The sequence below is a fragment of the Teleopsis dalmanni genome, chromosome 2, assembly GCF_002237135.1.
Source record: "Teleopsis dalmanni isolate 2A chromosome 2, ASM223713v2, whole genome shotgun sequence".
NCBI lineage: Eukaryota > Metazoa > Arthropoda > Insecta > Diptera > Diopsidae > Teleopsis > Teleopsis dalmanni.
Window position 1 is genome coordinate 37,645,866 of NC_051847.1, and position 24,845 is coordinate 37,670,710.

Genomic DNA, 24,845 nt, shown 5'->3' on the forward strand with positions numbered 1-24,845 from the left:
AATTAATTAAAATAAATATATTTATATATTATTATATATAAACAAAAAATATTCTTTACTGTTACAGATAATGTTAAACAAACAAAAAAATTTATCATTGAAGTATTGTAAACAATTTCTATATGTGACATAGAAAATTGATAACATATGTTAATATCTTATATATTAAATATTTAGAAATTGTATATTCCTAATCAGTTTTTTATCAAAATTGTAAATTACGCAATTTCATTCACGTCTATTATATTCAGATCTATAAGGGGGATGCCACGCTTATACACAAAAGTCGCATCAAAAATTTGAAGTATTATTTCTTCTTCTTTATTAATAATAATCTCAATAATTGTTTTTTCATAATCAACATTGTATGTTGTTTATTTATTTATCTGATAATTACTCTCAAAATTAATAAATTCTCGCTTCCAATTCTTATTGAACAAAAATATCTCATCCTCTATTGTCTGCATGGTGTTGATTAATTTCAATTATTTTTATGTTTTTCTTTGCTTTCGTTTCTTATACCAAATAAATTAACTTTAAATCAAGGTGCGTTACACCTTCGGATGTCACAGTGACATTAGCGTTAGTTACTGCTAACGCACAATGATCCCTTGTTTTATCTCACGCACGTCTCCTGTCATTATTATTTTCCCGAATTCATTAAAACTGATTTAATGTGATTTGTCAACGTAGACAGCAGCGCGGAAAGTAAAGATTACCAACTTGCGTTCCCTGCATATCAACTGAATCTTCTCCAGATTAAACTTCTGTTTGGCTTATTTATTATAAAAATTTGCTTCTTGAGACGTGCTCGACTGTTTACTAATTTTAATGCAAAACAGGTAGGAGAGCTTCCATTCACACGTGAAGGTATCGAAGCTAATACAATTTATTACGCTAAAGAGTTTCTGGTGAATTAATCCTGGAATTTTTAATTTTAATATTAAAATGCAAAATCTTACATATTATGTAATTTAATTCTTATTTGTGTGAAGTATCTTTTTGGATTGTTGACATTTACAGATATTAGGATATGCATTCCAAGTGAATATTATGGGTCTGCTTACTTATATGAAGGAATACAATTTAAGATATTTGTTTATTAAATACAATTTATGATACTCATGATTTCATTAATGTTACTACCTCATTAAAATTTATTTGCTTGAGAAATCCATACACGACAAACGTTGAGTATATTTTCATTCAATAGTTCCATCGGAAGTCTCAAAATTATTATATGTATTAGGAAGAAAACAGAAGTGAAGACAGAATCCGTCGAGAGTGAGAGTGGATGATATGGTAAAAAACTGGGAGGATAGCGTTAAATATATCGGTACCACGCTGTACAAACGATTCACATGGCTTAAACATGTTCAACTGAAAAGAATTAGCTGTGCCAAAATTCTTCATCACCTCCAACCGCTATTCAGAAATTAAAATCTTAATGCTAAGAACAGAAAACTGATATATAACCAAATAATTCGTTCGTCACTTCTATATGGTTGTGCAGCGCTTAGCAAAGCTTCAAACACTACTATTCGCCAGCTAGAAATCGCACAAAATCAGGCTCTAAGAAGACTTTTCAAAATACCATGATACATTAGGACAAATGACATCCTCAGGAACCTAAAGATTGATCCCATCAAATAATACATAAAGGATAGAGCCTTGAAATTATTTGCGAAAACTGACAGACTTACTAACACCGGGTTATCAAATCTCAGAATGGTTACAGGCTCCTCGGGGAGGTATGCAGATCTGAGGTCAATTATTGCTTAGTCTGATGAAGTGATAAACATTAATCCAGTCAAGTTAAGAAAGAGTAAAAGTGCTCAAGTGCACTAGCTCAAAGAACTTCAACATAATAATAAAAAAAAAAAATTTATTTATTTGAATAAAATGGAAAAAAGTTGTTCGAGTGCGAATCCAATACTTTTGAATATTTTAGATATAAAAATAAAACGAAATCGCAAAATTTTTTAAATTATTCCAGTATTTTAAGGACAAAGATATTTGTCGTAATATCAGAAATAAAATCAATAAACCCAAAATTTGCCATCGAGCTATTTTACCGAACAGAGTGGATAGACTGGATTGTAAAAGTGCATATAATTATCTTATCACTCTAATTGAATCGCTAATTAAATATTCTCGGATTTAAATTTATTATTTAATCAGGGTTGGACTCGGTTTCTCTTGTGTGGACTAAATTAACACGTTTCCAATTCTTAAGAAAATTGCAGTAGGTTGAATTTAACTCCAAACTAAATCATTTATTCAATGGTTTTGAAATACTTTTCAAAACTACAAAAAAAAACAGTATTCAAACTGATTCTTTAATCTTTAAATATCTGATCTTTTATTAGTATATGCATGCTTTTTGCTCTTTACAAGCATTTACGTAAGGAGTAAACTCTTTGAATGATTTCTGCTTTGAGGAATGAACCAAGCTGGTTACATTCGATTTAAAAAAAATGTGGACCTAACTTATACCAACCCGATAGTTTATAAGTTAGGTAGTTTAGGAGCTGAGAAAAAAAAACGTATTGCAACGCAGATACTAAATCATGTCACAAATTCTTAAATTGTATTCTCCATATAATAGCATTTATTATTTAATTGTTTATGCTCGGTGTTATTTAGCGACTAGTGACTAGTGCCTCATGACTTTATTGCGTTATTTAATAACTATTATAATAATTTTTCAGAAAACGTAATTGATTACCCTTTCAAAGGACAACAATAGTCAAGGTTAATAGAGTCAATTATAAATTAATGCGTCAAAACGCTTGTAATTGGTTATGTAAAGGAATTTTAAAATTTTAGAACAAATTAGCTCAATTAACTAAAAATTGTTTAACAAACTTTAATTGCATTTTAATTATTTTTTTACCATTGAGGGTAAGCCGCAATCTTTAATTTTTTAGGGTCACTAAGTATTTCTAACAAATGGAAGCATTCCTTTAGACTATATGTGTATGAAGCTGCCATTGACTTTTATATAGGTATAGGTATAGGTTGGAGTGGCGGCCTTGTATCCCAAAAAGCCCACTTAAGCACAAATAAAGGCCCGTTGTGGTACCACAGGAGTTACGTTATTTGTATATAGATTTTAATCAGTATACATTTAACGCCGAAAGAAAGGTAACGACTCCCCCATTATGCAAAGGAAAACCAACCTGACAGTTCTATATAGTTCTATATACCAACCTGACTTTTATATAGATTAATTTATTTTAAGATGAATACATATTCGATTTGGTGTAAAACAAATATAGTTGTGATACCTTTAATTAATCATGGAACTCTATATTAATAAAAGATTCAAGATGTTTCAATTGTCATTCTGTGTTGAAATGACAAAAATATATAATATAAATAAAATAAAATAAAAAAATAATATGAAAATTAAATATAAACATAAAAGACATTAGATAAAAATCTATTTATATAAATATCATTATTTATATATCTATAGGGCTTATGGTATGTTCCTTTAATTCTAAAAAAAATTAATATATCCGGGAAACAAGCAATTAAAGTGGTTTCAAATGAATTTATTGCATTTTAATAGATATTAGCCAATATAGAAATATATACCTTAATAGTTTTGTAAAAAAAATAAATTATTGGTAATGTCCAAATGTGCTAAAATGCGCTTTTAAAGATATTAAATAATTTACAATCTGATGAAAAGTTTTTTTAATCGCTTATTGATATGGAAGTCCAAACTTCGTAACTAATTTTAAACAATTTTCACATTCCTGCATTATTTAAAAATATTGCGAAACACAACAGAAGTCGTTGCATAACCAAATCCAATGGCAAGTATAAAAAGTACTTAGCCTTTTGAAGCCTAGCAGTTTTCATGCGGGTATACTTTGTTAACTACGTGACTCTGAAGGCAAAAATTTTCTGTAGAAAATAATAAAAATTTTATTAGTAAAATGTTTTTGAAGTTACTAAAGCGTTCTGCTTCATTGGACGATTACTTTTACTGTGTGCCTCGTCTGTGCTTGGGTGCCATGGGTTATTGGCCAAGTGCAGTTAGGTCCTTAAGTGCCAATTTGTGGGCAACTACAAATTTCATAGTACTTTTTATTGGTGTTTTCACCGAGTTACATGCTGGCTTCACTGCGTTGAAATATGATATCGAGCTAGGATTAGACACGCTCTGTCCAGCAGGTACTTCAGCTGTAACTTTGCTAAAAATGTACTTAATATATTGGCATCGAAATGACTTGCAACTCACAGTTGAACGTTTACATTATTTATTATACCATACCAACAAAGGTACTAGAACAAATATCCAAGTCAGATGAAATATAACATAACATTGCAATTTTTTATCTTATTTTATTTATTTTTATATTTTTTATTATGGCGTGCCAACAGCTAAGCTGACAACCAACAAAAAGAATATCATGGGAGCTTCAAGTCGTTTGGCAACTGGACTGGGGCTTACTACTTTTGGCATGGGCTTGCTTACTTCAACTACATACAATTTAAAACCACTTTTTGAGGCGTGGATTTCACATAGACATGGCAGCGCTTTTGTATGGAGAACACCTTTTAATATGACGTCAGTTTTTCATTGTCTTTAAACTGAATTTTTACTGAAGCTAAATTTTAATTTTCTACAAAATCTTACTAATTTATTATTTAGATTACCAGCGGGTCTTCTAAATTTTCCGTACTTTCCACTATCATATATATTTACTGCTTATACTGCTTACGTTACCGTGTTTATGTTCTCAGGTTGCGATTCTTTTTATTATGAGTCCTGCTCCAACTTCGCTTTGCTACTTAAAATATTGCAAGAAGATATTAAAATAGTATTCGACGGACTTAAATGTAAGTACGAATACTAGATGTTTGAAATTATATTTAATCATATGTTTTTATCATATGTTCTGCTTTATAAATACTCAGCAAAAGTAGTATCTACGGCAGTTGAGGCTGAACGACTTGAAGAAGAATTATTTAAGATTATCAAACGACAAAATGAGATAATGGAAATTACAACTTTATTTCGAAATTGTTATATAACAATGACGTTAGCGCATTTTGTTTCCGCCAGCATGGTTATTGGTGCAAGTCTCTTCGATGTGCTATCCGTAAGTCCAATTTTTTATATGTATAAAAAATAATTTTAAAATTTTTCTTAGTATAGCTTTTAAAAAAAATTTTTAAGATATTTTGAACTCAAATAGTGGAAGTATTAAAATTAAAATGTTTAGATTCACTTCTCTTTGTTAGTCACAATACACCAATTTGTTTGATGACAGATCATATGCCCTATAAGAAATGTTCGCTAGGGTACTAAACAATTTTTTTCTTAAAACAATGACTAACTGAAGTGATGACTACGTTTAAAATTAATGAAATTATATAAACATAATGGCCTTTCATCTGGTATGATATAATGGTATAAGCCACCATTGAGTAGAAAATAAAATAGAACTTGTATCATAAATGTTTTTTTAATATATACTTTATCAATACAAAATGATCTTGCCACAAAATATCAACTGTATGTGTCAGCAGTTCTTCCCAACTATCGTCTCCGTTCCAAATCAAAATTTGATCTACAGGGGTATATAACTACTCCTCTATGATTTAATATTTTTTAATCCAACATTTTTTTATTTGCAGATACTAATAGTTTTATATTATATTATATTTATATATAAAATACTTTTCTATTTTTCACAAAACTTTACAAAGTTCTCTGGAGTAGGTAGATTCGTTTATATAGCCTACACAATTGCTGCATTATCACAGTTGTTCATATACTGCTACGGTGGAACAATTGTAGCAGAAAATGTAAGTTTATATACATAAAATATTAATGCAGTTAAAATTACAATACAGTTGAATAATTTTCTCTTTCGATTTGTAGAGCACTCAAATAGGCACTACTATATTTTGTAGTGATTGGCATCTTTGTAATCCGAAAAATCGTCGCTTGTTATCACTAATGATACTGCGATCGCAACGTCCAATAACAATGGCTGTACCCTTCTTTAATCCATCGCTTGTTACATTTGCATCGGTTGGTCACATTCATATATTCCGCACATATCATTTAAAAACTATAAAATATCACATTTTAGATATTACAAGCAGCAGGATCTATTATTGCTTTGGCTTCATCATTTCAATAAACAAATAATATTCTTAATATTATAATAATATTCTTATATTGTCACATATTACACATTACATATTTGTTAATAGTTATTTTGATGAGTACAATATTATAACAAATATATGAAAATATAATAATAATAATTATTACTTTAGATTAGTCTAAATTAGATTAACAACATGGACTTATGCTCCCTATGGAACAAGTTAGGTAAGTTTAGGCTAGATTAACGCGAACTGCGCGTAGAGGTTCAAGGGCATCCATTACATGAATTGTTATATCATTCAATTAAATATTTTTGGTTAATATTTAAATATGTCTGGTTTTCCCAGATATTGAAACCGCTTGGTATATAGGCAGAAACAAAGGCACAGAAAGTGATTGGTAAATTTCACCTACTCTTTATTGTAATTCCTGCAGATTCTACTTGTTGGAATGTACCAATGTCGAAGATTTGGTAGCACCAGCTCCTGTAAATACTTCAGCCGGTAAGTACACTGAGTTTATTGGAACTTAGAATATCTATTGTTTCTCTTATCTAAGCCATTAGGTCTTAGCAGTTTAGTCCTAGTGGAGCAGAATCATTGATTTAAAAAAATTTTATTACTAAATCGAACGTTATTTGAATAAAATACTTTTAACAATTCGAACTGACAAACAAAAATGGTTTCATCAAATAGTTCCTAATATTAGTTAGAGCTTTTGTCCTGCTGTAATCTAACTGGACCGAAACCAAAGTGTAACAAAAAAATATGACTAGAAGTGTTTTTCCCTTTTAAACGAATCTGACATTTTGCCACTGCGCACATATGCATAAATGCTCAGAAACTAGGAATATAAAAGTTACAGAGATGCAAGATCAATTCCAAAAGCCTAAAACTTATCCAAACAGGTTTCTTACATTAACTCACATTTTTTACAAGAGTCTTAAATGAACATACCGCCGTTAATCACAACAATTTCAAATCAGCAGATCAAATCACAGGATACATGTATAAGATATTTAACTAATTATTTCTACTTCCCCTATAACAATTGACACTAAATCGCATATAAAAAAAAGTTAAAGACAGAACCAAAAAAGAATTTCATTAAATTTATTTACACTTAACTTTGTATTTGCAGGGTAATCTTATAAAACAAATTTTTAGCTAATGAGAATTATAAATTTTTTAAATGTACATTGAGTATATTGCTGGTGGCCATCAGCTGCAAATTTTCGTTTTTCTACGATTACCGAAAAGCAAATGTAATATACGTATCTCCATACAACTTTTATTGAACCAGAAAAGATCTACTATTATCTACTGGTAAATAATACCACATGACCAGGAATCAGGAATATTTGCGTTTTTATCGTAAACCATTTACAAACTAAACTGTTTGTCACAAAAGAATTAGTTACATCTCAATTCTCACATCGCAAATGTCGTGAAAAGTGTATTAGAAATTTTTTTTCTGAAAATAAATGAACACATTTAATTTAATCATAACAAGATTGTAAAAAATAAATAATAATTATATTAATTAGTGTTCATTGTAATTTTAATAACAAATAAAATTTTATATCAAAATAATCACTCCTCAAAACTCCAAAAATTAAAGAACAACTTCTATCTACTTGCGCCAACAAACTGAGTATCTAATAAATAAATTTACTGTTATGACTCTCTTCATATATGTCATATGGAATTAATATGTAAATATACCTACAAAGTATCTAATATTTCTAATAAATTTACAATCAAAAGCATGAGAGTACCTAAAACCATGTCAATATGTCATAGTATTGTGCACGCATATGCTGAGTGAGTCAATAGGGTGTATGTCAGGTTACTTAGTCAAACACAATAAATGGGTAAAAATAATTATGTTAATTAACTCTTATTTATTTTATATTATTGTGTTATAATGATTATTTATTAACGTTCATTACATCTAATGTGCCCACAAATTAAATTTTATTGAGTTGTTAGGAGAAATATTCGTGGAAATAAAATATTTTTTTTTACATATAATATGTGCCACTTAATAAGCCATAAGATCTCTTAAACACTTAATTATTTAGATAAAAATTAATTTTTTGATTTATTTAACAATAACAATTTATTCAGAATGCTCTTAAATATTCTTTATGAGATGTACTTAAAAGGCAGTATTAAACTTAACCACATAAAAACATTTTTATAAAAAATAACCCTAACAATTCTAATGAAAATACTCATATATCTTGCGTATCTGTGTAATGCAATAAAGTCAAATGCATATCATTATAAAATTATGCCACCAAAACATTGTAAAACACATGTTCTCGTTAAGGGATTTTAAAAAAAGTCAGCAAAGTAAACATTTCCCGATATGGTAAAAGGAACCAATGAACCGCAACGCTTGTTCCCAGACCGTAAAAAATTTATATAATGGTTTTATGAAAATTTTTAACAGTGAAGTACAAAATAACTTTTCACATTAGCTACTTTTGGGCGCATACCCCTCTGCATATCCTTTGCATATTGTACTTTCTATAGCTCAATTTAAATACAAGCATAACTTTAACTTAAAATGATAAATTTTTCACATCTTCTAAAGCAACACTGCAGACAGAAATTCTAATATTTTATTATATTTACTTCAAACAACGCTTGCTGGCGCCTAGAAGTATGTTACTGTAAATAAAACAAGGTATTTTTTTTTAATATGTACATGTTGACTTTGTCATTCTAGGGAACATATTTCTTTTTATTTATTTTATTTTTTTTATTTAAAATATTTACTTAGGTGTAATTTTGTACTCTTCTTTTTTTTTTAATATCCAAAATTCGTTCGGAAGTTATTTCCTAAGTGACAACAACGACACTTCAATTTAAAAACAGTAAATATTTACACGAAATTCATTTGAAAAGTGTATATTTTTAAATATTAAAGATTACTTACAGTTTTTGGTGGAAGACGCCTTCAGAACGAAAACGCATTTAAAGCTGAAAGTGTTCACTTGACTCTTTTCAAATACAAATAAGATAAAAACGTTCTTAAGTAGATAAGAGTGTTGAGTGCCATTAATAAATCAGTTAAAAAATTTTTTTTATTATTGATGCAACTTTTGCAAATAACATAAAAGAATAAGTGTTTAGATTAACATTTTTTTAACATATATAAATGGTACTTGACTTAAAATTTAACTTAAGTATTTTACATACTTTTCATTAGAATATTATGAAGAATATGTTATATAGCAAAGAATATCACATTTAAGGATATTTAGAATACTCAACTAATCGCCATAAACCTTTTATTAAATTTTTTATTAAATTCATTTATATTATTTTAAAGATTCAAAACCCTCTTCATTAAGACATTTCATAGGATGAGATAGAGCTTAGATATCAAAACTCAGTTCATTTTATTTATAATCGATTGCTTCGTGTTTACTTCCTTAAAACTCCTTCATACTATACCCTTAAATACACTCTCATACCCTTAAATATATAATATTTAAATTTTTTAGGACGAGGTACTGTTGATATGACTATGATATAACTATCACTTTGATAATGGTAGATATTATATATTCACATCATGTTAACACAGTCGAAATTACTTATGTATTTGCTGAATCCAAATTTCATAAAAATTTTTATAACATTCTTATATTTCATTCTATTAAGTTTTTTCTATTTTACCTATCTTTTTCCTATTTTTAATATTAAACTTGATATTATTTCTCTGCGTAAGTAAAATTTAAAGCATTTATTTATTATGTTAATCTACAGATTTCACAACTAAACTTTTTGTCGCATCGAGATACAAATACTTTTGTGTGAATTCAAAAACTTTTAATCTTAACAAAATAATGAATTAATTATGGTATTTATTGAAAAGAATTTTGCCTTGAAAGTTTAAGAGATTATAAAACTTTTAATCAATTTAAAATTGCATTCAATTGAGTTAAATTACCTAAAGATTTTGCTGATGTTAACCTACTGCCAATTATGTTTTAGCTGACTGAGCCAAAAAAGGCAGTACGCTTGAATTTTTCATCTAATCCTTCACTGTAATGTTTATCTTTATGATTTTGTGGAATGAACAACTTATAGCATAGTTATTATAGTAAATTGGAGAGCTTAGTATTTTGATGAGCATTCTCAATCGAAAAAAGGGTTATCCATTTCGTAAACATCATTTAGTAGTAATCTGCACTAACTGTTGAAATACCATTCAACCCATTAGAAGTGTTACCTTTGTTCTAAACGTTTTATAGGTCCCCGTCTATATTCATCGTTACGGCCACATGATGTCCAACTTATTTGCAAATGAAATGGGAAATATGCACGTAAAGTTATGTGTTTTCAATAGAACAGTGCCACAGTGCATAACATATTATTAAATAAAAAACAGCGAGTGTCATCAAATATATTTTGATAAATTTATTTTGAAATTTGATAAGTATTTTATATTAATCTATGGTTAAAAGAACCTAATTCAGGTCTTAATTATTTCCTCCTACTTCCTCTTATTGACGCTCATCAGTCATCAGTAAATTTATAGTCAACCTTCTTCAGTAAAAACTAACGATCTGAAACAAAATTGAAGGTAAGTTTTATACCTTTATTTGTAAATATTATTTCTACATATGTATGGCTTTCACTTACATAGATTTCCTTTAATTTTTGAATTGTATTTCAGTTTTTCTTACTGACATGAAAATCTATCTCGGCATCTTTCCAAACACAAACATGTGTTGATGTGTTCATAATTTTGTTTTCCTCAAGCATAAATTGGATATGATGCTGCGTAGTCTTGACCAAATAAATTTATTGCTTGTGCCCAGTAAATAAATTTAATGTCTTATATTGTATTTTACCTTAAAAATAAAACATAGTAAGACTTATAAATAAAAATAACCAAGCAACTCAACAGTGTGGTCTTACTGATTTCGTTTTGGAAAAGATATAGTATACGCACATGAGAATAAAAAATTAATAAATATAATTTATGTACTAATACATATCACGCAATAAATCTTATTTACTTGTAATATTGTGTAAATATTACTAATACAAATCACATAAGCAATAAATTGTATAAAATTGTTAAGTATTTTTTATTTATTTATCGTCATTTTATATTTTATGTGTGGCTCTGAAGCTATATGTACGAAAACCGACAGGATGCCCTACTTAGCACTATCTAATCTCAAAGTAAACACTAACCGTACGAGGCGGTACGCAGATCTTAGATCAATCATTGAATAATCACGAAGGTTATGAGGAATACTTAAATTAGTCAGTGAGATGGGTGGCACTCTGCAGAAACCCCCCAGCCATCATAGAGTAAAAGTGTCCAGATGCGCTAACTCGGAAAATGCTCAACACCGACAAATGAAACTAAATTTCTATTAGTAATTATATCTTATATGTATAGAAATCTTTTCCTTATCGTGATAACTATTCAATTCTGCAATACATTTGCTTTAAGTATTTATATTCCAATGAAATGTATCAACGTATATTTTTTCAAATTGGATTCTTTTCGAAACTTTTTTACTTTCTTGGCAAAACTCTTAAGAAATATATTAATTTTTCTCCTTTAGAAGTTCTGTGGTAATTTAAATTTCATCTCAAATGTATGTATTACAATCATGAAGACCTTCTGTGGGTGCTGAAGTTATGCTTTTGGTATTTCAGTTCTTAGACATCCAATGAGTTTGCAAATTTGTTTCGCCTCCATATATCAAATATTCTGCGCATAACCATATGCCTAATTTCCTTCTAAATTTCATCGAAAATCGTTAATATAGCAGTAGACTGAACGAACACAAATTCGGTATTCGGCATAAAACGCACTTCAGATTGAGATTTATATCTCGGAATATAATGTTCCGATCATACCATTAAGTATTATACAACATCATTTAAATCTTCTCCATGGGACAATTTTTATCACTAACATAAATCCATTTTAAGTAATTTTCAATGACTTATCGATACAATACTGATGAAGAAAAATTTTTGCATAACCTCACAAAAGCACTGTAGTGGTGACAAGTTACAAGATATATATGTCCAACTTAGTACATTGATTGCAACTTCGGAAATTTCTCGAACTACGAAAAATTCAAAACATGACGTGCAGTAAGAATTACGAAGTGATGATTCGTCTATTCAAACCACATATCTTCAACATTTATATCTTTAATTTGACTCTACAAAAAAAAAGATAATCAAGTGACTGTAACGATCAGAGTTGATGATTTAAGTCGCACCTTCGTCGCGTTGAAAACAGTTAGAGCTTTCATGACTACAGATTTAATCTACATGGAATTTATTTTGAACCAAGAATCTTTTGGCAGTTACTTGTAGGTTTTTATACCCCTGAATTCCCTGATGCGACAATTTTATTTGTTGACATATCCACTCAATGATAATTTAGCCTCATCACTGTAAAAATTTAATTCGAAGACATCCTTTTTATGTATTAAATTTTCAGTATTTAAAAACGTTCAACGGTTATACAACGAATTATATAGTAAAATGGATTGACAGTTGTTTTATTATGCCAGATAATATTCTTAAAATATTTTTAAATGTTCTAAAAACCGAGTTGCCTTTTATCAATAAGTGTGTGATAAATTTTGCAAACCCTTCAACGATATTAATTGTATTTTTTATTACATATACTTAATTTAAATAAATAATTTAATATTAACTTATATGAAATATATTTATGTTAAGTGAATTAGTACTCGTACTACTTATACGATGTACAAGTAAATATTATTTTGTATATCTTAGTAATCTTCTATAAAATTAATATATTGGTAGCTATAAAATTTAACTTATGATTATAATTAATAGAATTTATATGCCTTAATGCAGTGGAAAAAATATATGATTATTAATTTCTTAAGTATACTCCACGCAATAATTTATACATACATGTACCTATGCTCATATGTATATTTAAAATGCCTATATATGATGATTATACATTAAATAAACATTAGGGAAAGATTTAAACCATCATTTTTCACTAAAAATATGCTAATTGTACCCAAACTTCGGCGAACACATCCAATGAAATACTAAAGCATCCATAAAATCATCATTAACTCTTGAAATATGAACTGCTCCATTCGTAAACATAAGTAATTTAAATGCAAATATTTAAAAATGTACAAATACTCGCACTCACCGTTTCCATTTATCAACCCCTACTGGTATATTTGGGAATTCAAGTAGATGCTACGTCAGCATTACGATATCATTTCCATTATCGTAACCATCAACATCAGCGTCAGCACCAATGGTGAAGGAAGATGGCGCTTTACCATTTTGGCTCATTTGCTTACAAGTCAATAAAAATCAATGAAGCTAGAAGCACACAAATGACGCTTGTATGGGTGGAAGTTTATTTAAATATTTTTGAAGGTTGTAAGTGGATAAGTATGACTACTTAACAATAAATTACCAACAATTTTTAAACTGAAGGTTATTTAATGTACTTATATAAGTGGTTTAAGAGGACCTTCGATGCTAATTCAGTTCCATCATCAAATTTTATAACTCCTTTCTACATTTATGAATGATTTTGTTTAATGTTAGGCATTTTATTTTTATTGCATTCTAAAATATAAATCAATAATTTTTTATAATTCTAAAAAAGTTTAGATAATATATATAAATATATAATTCTTAATAATGATTGTGCTGTTCCTGTATATATTAAATTTAAAGTACGAACTTAAAATTGATTTCAAAAACATTATTGACAAAATATGTTTTCAACTTTATATATATATAGTTTTAATATATATATAGCTTTTATATAACTTAATATATTAAATTACCTTTAAGTATTGCCAAAAAAAATCCAGAGTTGAAACGGTCTGGTACAGGACCGAGATTATTTTTAATCCGTACAAACTTTATCATAATCGTATGTTTAAGCCTTTTATAACTTATATAAAAAACAATCATATGACAAATACATATATAGATTTATTAAATTTCTTACTATGTTATTAAAATTTTTATTATATCAATATCATCAAAATAACTATAGACCACAGTCCAAATATTGATAAAAATAAAACAAAATATTTTTAAAACTAATTTAATAATTTCAATTTTTTTTATACTGTATGGGCATTTAAAGTTTTTTAATTTATAGACAAGAAATTTTAAATTATCTATATTTATATACATATATATAAATAAATTAAGATGTTTTCTGTAGGTTCTCAATGTTGTCCCTAACCGCTGAATCGATATGCATTAAATTTGTACTATATGTTAAACTCTCTAACATATACTGTATGTCATAAAGCGGCCCAATGTAAGCAACAACATTATTACTTAGAGTCAATATTTGTAGGACATTTCTGGTAAAATTTGGTAATAGTCTTTCATAAGATTTTTTAAAATCGACCGGAAAACCGTTCGTAAGTGTTAAGTTGTTGTAGCACAAAAGTCTTTCAAAAAAAGTTTTATCAACTCGTGGTAGAAAACTGTTTTGTTCTATTTCTTTCTTAATTTTTTTTATAATTATTATATATTTTATTTTATATAAAAAAATTTTCATCATAAAAAATCGAATGACAATCGAATGATGTGATCAATACCAGATCTTTCATTTGGCCTTTAGAAAACCCGAAAAGAGCTTTCAGGCTTGCAAAAGACCGCTGCCTGAATACGAAAGATCTGTCAATCGATCTTTCGCAAGATTTTTGAGCGTAGTGAGCTAAAAGATTGTTGCTGGAATTGGAATTAGTGTGATGGTAATATCCATATTTGAAAAACAAATTCGATTAATTAAAATATTTACGTGTTTGGCGTTATTTCCCCTTGAAATTTGTGTATTGGAATATATTGAGTTGGTCTTAATCTTTTCCGCTGCACTGTATATGTTGTTTTTATTTTGCGAGTATATTACGCTGAGTATATGTATACGAGTATATGCCCAATATATATTTATAAAAATATTTACATACCACGAATATCACTTTTCATGTTTATTACATTTTAACATAAACATTTCTTAAGTTTAATACAAAATTTTATGTCATGTCCTTATCAATTATGCGCATAACACGCAATGTAGTATGTGTTTATAGAAAAATTATTGGAATTGCAAATTAAATATATTACTCTTATTAAAACATGCAATGGACTAGGATTACTCTTGGATTACAATATGCTTTGATATTATTCTGACAGTATTATTTTAACATTAGTCACGTAAATAAATGTTTTGAAGTGTGCGAATACGGACAATAACGCATTTATACAAAAAATAGCAACAAATCACACGCCAACAATAAAAAAAAATGGAGAAGACTTTCTGGGAGAGACACAGACATAATCTTTTCAAATATGGATACGTATATGCAACCTTGCTTGGTCTGAGTATGATCAATTATATACCGCAACGGTCGACTAACACATTTGCCCAACGACTTATATCGTACTATAGTCATGCATTTAGTTTTTTACTCATCGTTTTATTGCCAATTTATTTTACTAAAAATATGAATGATTTAATCGCCAACTCTGATGGAATCTGGCAACTCGAATTGGTAGTAAATGTGGGTAATACTGTTTTCAAATATATTGTTGTGGTAATAACTTACATTGCAAATCATGCGCATTACGACCACATTTATGAGATAACGAGTACTCGACAGCGTTTGGAGGATATCTTTGATGCACCTTCCAATGACTATCAGACAGACGTACCCAAGCGTCGTTTTGAAACGATGCTCCTTTTTAAGTTTGGACTAATAAACTCCACAATGGGAGTACAGTTGGCTCATATATTATATCAATATTGTACAGGTGCACCAACAGCACGTGCCCAATTCACCATTTACACTTTTGTGCTTTGGAATTATACCGAAAATATGGCGGATTATTTTTTCTTTATGAATGCCAGCGCCTTGAAATTTTGTCGTCAATTGCACGTTCAACTGAAACAGTTGACACATAAGAGTTATCAGGTTTACAAGTTTAATAGACAAGCAGGACAACGAGGTATGACCATGCAACTCTGTGTAATGCTCTGTGATCGTTTAGATATATTAGCTCAACGTTACCATGAGATATATGAGTTATATTCCAGTAGTGTACACATGCATCAGTGGCAGATGTTGGGCCTGGTTTTAACCACATTAATAAGTAACTTAACTAATTGCTACACAATATACAGTTTATTTGTTAAGCATAAGTTGAGCGAGTATACAATTGTGATTTTGCTTAGCACTATACATGCACTTGCTTTCTACTTGGACACCTATATTGTGATTTTGACTAGTGATAGCCTACATGAGGAGTTAAAGAGCATTAAACAAACCATGAGATTATTTAATGAGAGTTCGAATCTAGATATACGTTTAGACCAAACGGTAAGTTTATTTAAAGTTTGGAAAGAGTTGGAGATATATTAAGTAGTTTGCGTAACATTCTAAAATTTAGGTTTCAACCAAATACTCTACAAATTTTGAAGTGTTGATAAGATAGTTATATGACGTTAATATTTGAATATGACTCCGGCTATATATGCACCCTGCCTGACTCTGAAAGTTTAATTTCCAAGTGGTTTATCTGAGTAAACCAACGACTTAACATATCGCCACAGAAAATTATTAACGCAAATATATAGATCAACGCCTTCACATATTTTTATAACAAATAAATGGAAGTGATGAGATTCCATGTAAATGAAAGCAAAATTACGAAACTTTTTCTAAAGCGGTTTTTCTAAACGTAGTGAACTACAACAACAAAAATTGTTTTTTATATTATTTGATTAATTGAATTTTTGGCTGACCATACAGCTGTATCAAGTATTGTCAAATACCCATCATTATGCGCTCTTCACTTATTTTCTGATATAACCTGATAGGAGTATGCTATTTTGCGCTGTTTAAGACACTGCAATATCCATAGAAAACCATAGCTGTTGCATATTAATGTCATATAGTTGAAGCACAAGGAAATAATTAAATCTAAAGCGATCCGCATTATCTATAACGTTCCAGCCAACATTATCTTCTAAAATATATTGGGAAAACATTCAACAATCATTCCACCATTCCAAAAAAATACTTTTACAAATAAATACTTCAGATAGTATGCAGTTTTGAATTCGATACTTTCTTTCGATATTTGTCTAATTAACACTTCGTATCGAGATAAAGAGATCTGGTCCTAAATAACTGTAATTATTATATGCAATAAAAAATTCCATGTATTTTTGCTTAAAAATACTTGTACTTATATGAAAGTATTAATCTTCTTGCCGTACTCTTGTGAGTATGAATTCATACTTTCAGGTATCCTACTAACCCTATCCGCTATTAATTAGTACTCGTTTCGTCGAGGTAATTACTCGGTTACTCAGATATAGTGATCATAATTTTTAAAGCTTATAGAAATTTGATTCGAATGGTGCGAGTGTTATTAAATTTTATAACATGTAAAATTATTCGATCTGAAAAAATAAATATAACTAGTTTCAAATGTTTATTAAGTCCTTGCATTTGAAGAATCGAAATTCATTTTATTAATTTAAATTGCCTTCAAATAGAGAAATGAGGTAATCATGGCATGTTAAAAAAATTTTGCAGTTTGGAGTTGAAGAAATGTTGGTTTTCTGTTAGTCTATGTTATAAATGCTATTGAACTAGGAAAATATATATATTATGATATGATATTCCAAAAAATAATTATAAATACATATATTTATATTTTTCTGTTTTTATAATAATTCCAGATTGAAAACTTTATGTTAAAACTTTTAAGCTGCAAAATCGATTTGCGCATTTGTGGTCTCTTCAAATTGGATCTTCACTTGGCCTATTTAATCGCAGCTACAGCATTCTCGTATTTCATAACTCTTATACAATTCGAACTCAACTTAAATAATTTACAATAAACATAAGTAACATTTCAATTTAAATTTATAAATTTTAATACTTTATCATAACTGATTTTTACGCTTACTCTTATATAGAAGTTAATTAATCAATTGTTTTAAATTAAAGATTTTCCTGATATTGAAATAAAGACAACCACTTTACTTTATTTGGATATAATATGTTATTATGAAAAACTATTAAAAAGTGTTAATTAAAATGTATTGTTGTATTTGAGTTGTATAAATATCCTAGAGAAAGAATTTTATTGTCATGAAAATCTATATTCTGTAACTAATCCATATCTTACTTCAAATTTTGGCAACAATAATAATAATTTCCTTCAAACTATATTATATTATATTATATTATATCATGTTCCCACCGCAGCTTAAATTAATCAAATTTAGATTTAGCCGTTTCCATTAGCATAAGTTGATTATTGCATGTGAAGAAGCTTTTGTGTGTCAGAAAGTTTTGTGAAATTTCTAGGAATGCTATTGTTTGTTTAATTTTAATTACCAACAGAATTTTCAATTAAGACATTTTACAATCGAAAGTAAAAAAAATCCAAAAACCACTTCATTTATATTTATTTATTCTAATTATTAATAAATGTACAGAAAATTCCAAAAATTTTGCTTAATACGCATTCACAAGTCCATTATTATCAATATTCATTCCGGGAAAAAACAAAAATCGACTCTTTGTCTTCTAATTTCACTTTGTTTTCTGACTTAAGAATAAATGAAACTGTACCAAAACAATCGTATAAGAAATTACTGCAGTCATCATCTGAAACCAGAGCCCCTTATTAACATGGAAGAGACCACACAAATCAATTTCCAATTTATTTCCAAAAAGCTGTAAAACGAAATGTTCGATCTGAAAGAAATATATTTTTAATTTTTAATTATTATTATTGCAGTCTCACAAGAAAACGTATTTGGACTCATAAAGACCAAGGACCCGTTGTGATATAATATTTAATTTTATTTTAATTTTTAATTATATCACAATTATCCATATAAATAAATTTGATATAAATTTGATTTATATGGTAATTATAGTTTTTGATTATATGGCAATAAATAAGTTTATATAGGCCAAGGATATATCATTGTGATATAAATTTGATATATAATTTCAATTTTTAAATATTTCATAGTAGTTGATCCCACATAACCAAGGACTCGTTGTGACATATCTTTGATTTATGACTTTAATTTTTGTTATTCATCATTTATTGAATATAATGAAAATAATCGAAATGAAATTACCGATTTATTGACTCCTTTGCTCAATCGAAATTTAGAAACCGAATTAAAATTCCGTAAAATGGATATTGTTTGATTGTAACAAATCACAGTCTTATGACAAATCAAGTCAACCACAAAGAGGTCAAATGTTACCACTAAATAAGTTATGATCCCAAACAGAATCCAAAATGATGTTATTGATGAATTTTCGAAGAGCACTATAGCATAGAATCCTATCATCACGTTAGTGAAAAACCGAGTAATACGTATTGCCAACATTTGTATACTGTAAGCATCATTCAAAAGCCGTATTAGACGCACTAGACGACAATGTAAGCACAGCAAATAATGTAATTTCTTCGCCACAGATTTACGATATTGATGGTGTTTATATTCTTCATCAGTATATTTGTTTAACAAATTCTTTAATTCATCATTAATATATGATATACCTCGACATATATACCAGATACCGACGAAATATGTAAACATTGTGGTATGCAAAACATTATCAACATTTGAAAATAACAGTGTCAGCAAAATTGTATACCAGGTCCATTTCTTCATAAGGTAGAAGAGTGTAACAGTATGTGCTACAAAAGTATATACCAGAAAAGCATACTTTATGCAGAAGAGTGTGTTGTAATGTGCTTCAATTTTGTGATTTATTGGAAAATCTTTAAGATGGTTAAGTTCAATATTCATCATTTCTATGCTGATACCACAAAGTGCAAGTTCCCTCCTATAACGATTTATAACCGTATAGATAATAGCCAATCCATGTATAATTATATTCACATAAAATGTCCAAGTTATTAGTAATGTCCACTCATCACTAATAAATATATTCGTACACTCCCAAAGTACCCAAGGCAGCACGAGTACCGTTAATGCATTTACTATTATTACGGATACCCGCATCATAAGCGACTGTTTATATTTATTCGTTGCATAATCGTAACGATGTGAGGACATCCCAATGCAAACTGCATAATAATGATATATCCAAAATAGAGAATTCACAAAGGAATGTTCCCAGTACGGCATTGTGTTGAAAACTAAATTAAATCACTTCAATACTCTGCCTTGATTGCCTTATATTCTTAACCCTTTAGGTCTCATCAAATTTGTTGATTTTTGTACGTCATTAGTATTGATTACAAACGGGGGGTGAAACCAAGAGCGGAACTTTCTCTAATTACATAATTGATATTCTTTATTGGATAAGAAAAACTAATATTAACTAAATTTATAAAGTGTTGTTAGTTACTAAATATGCCTAGTCACTGCATATTGTATTTTTATTTCGTTAGTAAATATCATTTAATAAAATAAACAAATCATGAGTATTAAAAGCTATTATTATGAAGAAAATTATGTATGGACAATTATGGAAACCAATAACCTTTTGTTAATGGAGACCAATAAGCGGTTGTTGTAAAAGACCTCGTCAAATAATTGTGAACAAAATTATTAGGATTTCGAATCATATCTCTTTACAACTCATCTGACAATGTTCGCTATATGCTAAGGTGCTGTGGATAATTAAGACTCAAATTGTGCAAAATTAACTTAGCAGTGGAAAATGGAATGAAAATGGAATATCATGCAACAAATGTATTTTTCAAACTTATTCGAATAATCTAGAACCCTGCCTTTAGATCAATCTTTCGCTTTAGTTACTCAACAAATGAGTTGAACGCTGCATTAGTCTATTATAACTATCCTCATCGATCCATGACGAAGAAGATGACGATCATGTCATGGAGACGTGATATACTTTGTGTGATGTTTTAAAATTTTATTAAACATCTACGCTATATTTCCGAAATGTTTAGTTATCCATGGCATCAGAGCACGTTCTAAACTTTTTCGTGACAGTTATTGTCACTTGTCGTCAAGGTTTAAGAACATTAAGGAACAGCGTCCATGATAGTAATGTTTGACGTCTTATGATCAATCGAATGAAAAATTTTTGAAATGACTTTATTAAGTAATCCTAATCATATTATTTTATGACTAAATCTTATTTTTTTTTAACAAAGACGACTATACTTGGTAATTAGACGCAATGTTAGTATGAGTTTTGAGTTAGAGTCAGAGAAGTAGAAGAGACTAAATATTATAATTATTTTAAGTTACATTACCTTCTGCTCAAAAAGTATCCGGATTTTGTTGTTTGTTAACTACATCTTAAGTAATAGACCTTTTCAAATTTTTTTTTTTATGTTGGTACACCCTTTCTTGACATATGGTACAAATTTGAGCGCCATCTGTCAATTAGTTTGTTTAGAGCAGCTGTTAATGTGAGATTACCTTAAGTGCATTTAGCTATTTTTACTGTAAAAAATTGTTGTTGTACGCGATTTTTTGACCAAACGCGACACCACTGTCATCGCTCAGACACCGTATTCGCCAGATCTGGCGCCGTGCGACTTTTTCCAGTTCCCGAAACTCAAATTGCCGCTTCGTGGTAAGCGTTTTGAATAGGTAAAAGAGAACTCGCTGAAGGAACTAAAAGCCACAACTGCACGGGCCTACGAAAAGTGATTGGAAGATTCGGTTAAGCGTTGGCATATGTGTATCGCTTCAGAAGGAGCATATTTTGAAGGAGATAAAATAAATTTGGAATAAAATTTAAATCTGTGTGTTTTATTTACAAAATCCGAATACTTTTTGAGCTGGAGGTATATAATAAAAAACAGTTTACAATCAAAAACAGATGAAATGTTAAGACTTGACTTAAACACTCTTTTATTGACATTACTATAAAATTTTTTTATGAATATTTATTGTACTAATTTTAATATACTGCAAATTTTATCTTAATTATGGCAAAATTTGTTAATCATCTTTTTTCTATCTACAATATACAGATATAATGATACAAATATTTTCCATTAAAATCAAAGTCTTCTGTAAACATCATACGTTCTATCATTATTTCTAATATTTTTAAATGTATTTCCTTGTTGAGTCTCCAGTGCCATAAATGTGATTTTCTGTTTGATCACTTAATGCCATCTTATCGAAAATTGGATATCCTCGCAAATTTTTTCCCGGTTTTACATCATTCAGCAACACTTCACCTTTGTAATTATCTCGGACTTCAGTGGTGAAAGCATTATGTGGCACAAATTTAACTACACGTTTGTGATCTGTCTTTGGATGTTTGCACCGCTCTGCAGGCGCTTCATCACACACTTGTTTATTTTTACGAGTATATAGGGGAATCGAATTGAGCGAGTTTTTCTTCCAGTTCCAAAAAGTTATGGCATCACATGCAGCAATTCCAGACAACATCTGTTCCGGAGTACGATGAACGTATGTAAGCTTATTTGTGGTTGCACCAGCTTCTAAATATTTCGAGTATCCAGGTTTATTATCATCGATAACTTGTGGAGTTGTCTTTATACTTTTGTTGAAATACAATGTCCGATGGGGTGCTTCTGGTGGTAGACCAGTCCATATATAGTCCTGATGTGAAATACTCATGGCTGGATGCATTACACGTGGCAAAATTTTGAACTTTTGATCTTCAAATGGCTTTATAAACTGATGTTTCATGTTCAATTTGGGATTTATCCTTTCACCGATATTGATATTTGACTACAAAATACAAGTATACGAGTAGATGTAAAATATAGTGTTTAACTAATATAATCTATGAATAAATTTTACATACTTTTAATTTAAATTCATTTTTATACTCGGTTACACGATTGTGTAACAATACTGGATCGTTTGAAAAGGTTTTACTATTTTTGTTTTTAGATGGCTTTATATTCGAATCAAATGGTATATGACGATGACTTAGGTACGATGATGTGCGAAAATCTTGTCCGAACAATGGTTTTTTATAGTCAATATAATCGAATGCTCTCATATTTGTCTCCATTTTGATAATAAAATTTTTGCCAGAAGTTGTCCGAAATATAATTTCTATTTAATTCTGCAAAATATCGTTTGTGCGTATAAAAAATAAAAAATGATAAAAATACAAAATGATTATTAAAAAAATAAAAATATAATGAAAATGAAAAATTTTTTTATTTTTTTTTTTATTTATTTTAATAATTTGTATCTTAATGATTAGTAAAACATTGATAACTTACGAATTCATCTTGAATGATGCAATTTTGATAACTTTTGTAATAGCAATCACTCAATACGTTTGGATTACCATGGAAAAGAAATTGGCACAAAAAGTTGTAAAGTCTGGTAAAATAATACTGATTGTTGATATCTCGATGACTGAAAAGATGTGATGACTTCGGAAACATCTATGCTTAATACGGCATCACAAAATAAAGATGTAAGTATATTGATTTACAAAGATTTCACAATTAAAGGTTATACTCATACCACTCAACGGTCTTCAATAATACCAAGCAGCATACTTTTGCTGCTTGGTACGAGTTTTATAGTATTTATATAAATCCTCCCAATAAAATAAATTGTAATTCAAAAACTCTTAAAGTATCAATCAACTCAAACTCCCGAAGTATCTCTTAGTTTATCTCCAATTTTAGAATTTATTTACTTTAAAACAAAATTTATTAAGAGCTTTATTAAGATATTATTATTTATTTATTTATTATTATTATTTTATTTATAATAAAATGTTATTATTTATTTTATTTTTAATAACTAAATTTTTTAAGTAAAATCTTTTCTTGACAACTGCAAATTTTGTATTAACTACGAAACAATTGTTGATAGCGTTTCCAAGGAAACTTTTTCTTTCCAAACTTTAATAAAAACTAAAAAGATTTCTATTCAGTCTATCGTAGTCAAATTATTTGAAGTAGAAAATTTAAATCTCATTCCAATCGTTAAAGTATTTTTACCATTTAATACGAATCTAACACTAAATGAACAGGTTTGATGGTGAGCAGTATTTAATAGTGTATCTTGATATGAAGACCCATCTCACTATTGCAGAAACCATTAAAAAAATGTTTAAAAAATATCGTACCACATTTAAGTGCAAGAAATAATGGAAATAAAATATGGAAGATGGTTTTCCGAAGAGTACAAAGAAGTTAGGGTTCAAAGAATTCTAGTGGAAAATCATAGGTCACAAAGACGTTAACTCAATTAAACCACTGTAAACTTTACTGCAGAGTGTTCCTTAATGAGCAACCGTCAACCCCCTTTGTCACTACTTCAGGTGTTCGACAAGGCTGTCTGATGTCGCCTACTTTGTTTTTAATTGTGTTAGACGACGTCCTTACTAAAGCTATTGACCAGTCACAACGGGGTATACGCTGGTGGCTTTCAAACTACCTCTAAGATCTAGAATATGCTGACAGCAATGGGGTATACGCTGAGGGATTTCAAACCACCTCGAAGATCTAGAATATGCTGACAACAACGGGGTATACGCTGAGGGATTTCAAACCACCTCGAGGATTTAGAATATGCTGACAACTTCTCTCAACACGACAGAATGATATGCAAGATAAAATCAACGATTTAGTTCATGAATCACGAAAAGTTGGTCTTATAGTGAACATGGCAA

General features: G+C 29.0%; 4 protein-coding genes across 4 annotated transcripts; 2 read left to right on the forward strand and 2 right to left on the reverse strand.

Moving 5' to 3' along the window:
- Window positions 1-3,950: 3,950 nt before the first annotated feature.
- Window positions 3,951-6,170, forward strand: LOC119675934 (odorant receptor 10a-like). The gene is made up of 7 exons (XM_038087153.1): window positions 3,951-4,296; window positions 4,399-4,585; window positions 4,670-4,857; window positions 4,945-5,120; window positions 5,731-5,829; window positions 5,906-6,058; window positions 6,120-6,170. Exons 1-7 carry the CDS (start codon window positions 3,951-3,953, stop codon window positions 6,168-6,170), a joined length of 1,200 nt encoding a protein of 399 aa, XP_037943081.1.
- A 9,507-nt stretch (window positions 6,171-15,677) lies between these two features.
- On the forward strand, window positions 15,678-18,082 carry LOC119674324 (gustatory receptor 10a-like). Its single transcript, XM_038085457.1, has 2 exons — window positions 15,678-16,550; window positions 17,921-18,082. The coding sequence occupies exons 1-2, from the start codon at window positions 15,678-15,680 to the stop codon at window positions 18,080-18,082; spliced, it is 1,035 nt and encodes a 344-aa protein (XP_037941385.1).
- Window positions 18,083-18,782: 700 nt separating this feature from the next.
- LOC119674325 (putative gustatory receptor 59b) lies at window positions 18,783-20,368 on the reverse strand. The gene is made up of 2 exons (XM_038085458.1): window positions 19,475-20,368; window positions 18,783-18,947 (listed from the first exon to the last, which is right to left on the reverse strand). Exons 1-2 carry the CDS (start codon window positions 20,366-20,368, stop codon window positions 18,783-18,785), a joined length of 1,059 nt encoding a protein of 352 aa, XP_037941386.1.
- Window positions 20,369-22,107: 1,739 nt separating this feature from the next.
- LOC119681880 lies at window positions 22,108-23,287 on the reverse strand. The gene is made up of 2 exons (XM_038095179.1): window positions 23,007-23,287; window positions 22,108-22,930 (listed from the first exon to the last, which is right to left on the reverse strand). Exons 1-2 carry the CDS (start codon window positions 23,217-23,219, stop codon window positions 22,277-22,279), a joined length of 867 nt encoding a protein of 288 aa, XP_037951107.1. The 5' UTR covers window positions 23,220-23,287; the 3' UTR covers window positions 22,108-22,276.
- Window positions 23,288-24,845: the final 1,558 nt, after the last annotated feature.

What these genes read in the sequence shown, in the direction of transcription:
- LOC119675934 (XM_038087153.1), top strand. Translation starts at nt 3,951, where the DNA reads ATGTTTTTGAAGTTACTAAAGCGTTCTGCTTCATTGGACGATTACTTT. An exon ending in GTCTCTTCGATGTGCTATCC is followed by an intron (nt 5,121 to 5,730) that starts GTAAGTCCAATT and finishes AACTTTACAAAG; the next exon opens with TTCTCTGGAGTAGGTAGATT. An exon ending in CGCTTGTTACATTTGCATCG is followed by an intron (nt 6,059 to 6,119) that starts GTTGGTCACATT and finishes ATCACATTTTAG; the next exon opens with ATATTACAAGCAGCAGGATC.
- LOC119674324 (XM_038085457.1), top strand. Translation starts at nt 15,678, where the DNA reads ATGAATGATTTAATCGCCAACTCTGATGGAATCTGGCAACTCGAATTG. An exon ending in ATATACGTTTAGACCAAACG is followed by an intron (nt 16,551 to 17,920) that starts GTAAGTTTATTT and finishes TAATAATTCCAG; the next exon opens with ATTGAAAACTTTATGTTAAA.
- LOC119674325 (XM_038085458.1), bottom strand. Translation starts at nt 20,368, where the DNA reads ATGCCGTACTGGGAACATTCCTTTGTGAATTCTCTATTTTGGATATAT. An exon ending in GGATCATAACTTATTTAGTG is followed by an intron (nt 18,948 to 19,474) that starts GTAACATTTGAC and finishes TATTTCTTTCAG; the next exon opens with ATCGAACATTTCGTTTTACA.
- LOC119681880 (XM_038095179.1), bottom strand. Translation starts at nt 23,219, where the DNA reads ATGGAGACAAATATGAGAGCATTCGATTATATTGACTATAAAAAACCA. An exon ending in AAAATGAATTTAAATTAAAA is followed by an intron (nt 22,931 to 23,006) that starts GTATGTAAAATT and finishes TGTATTTTGTAG; the next exon opens with TCAAATATCAATATCGGTGA.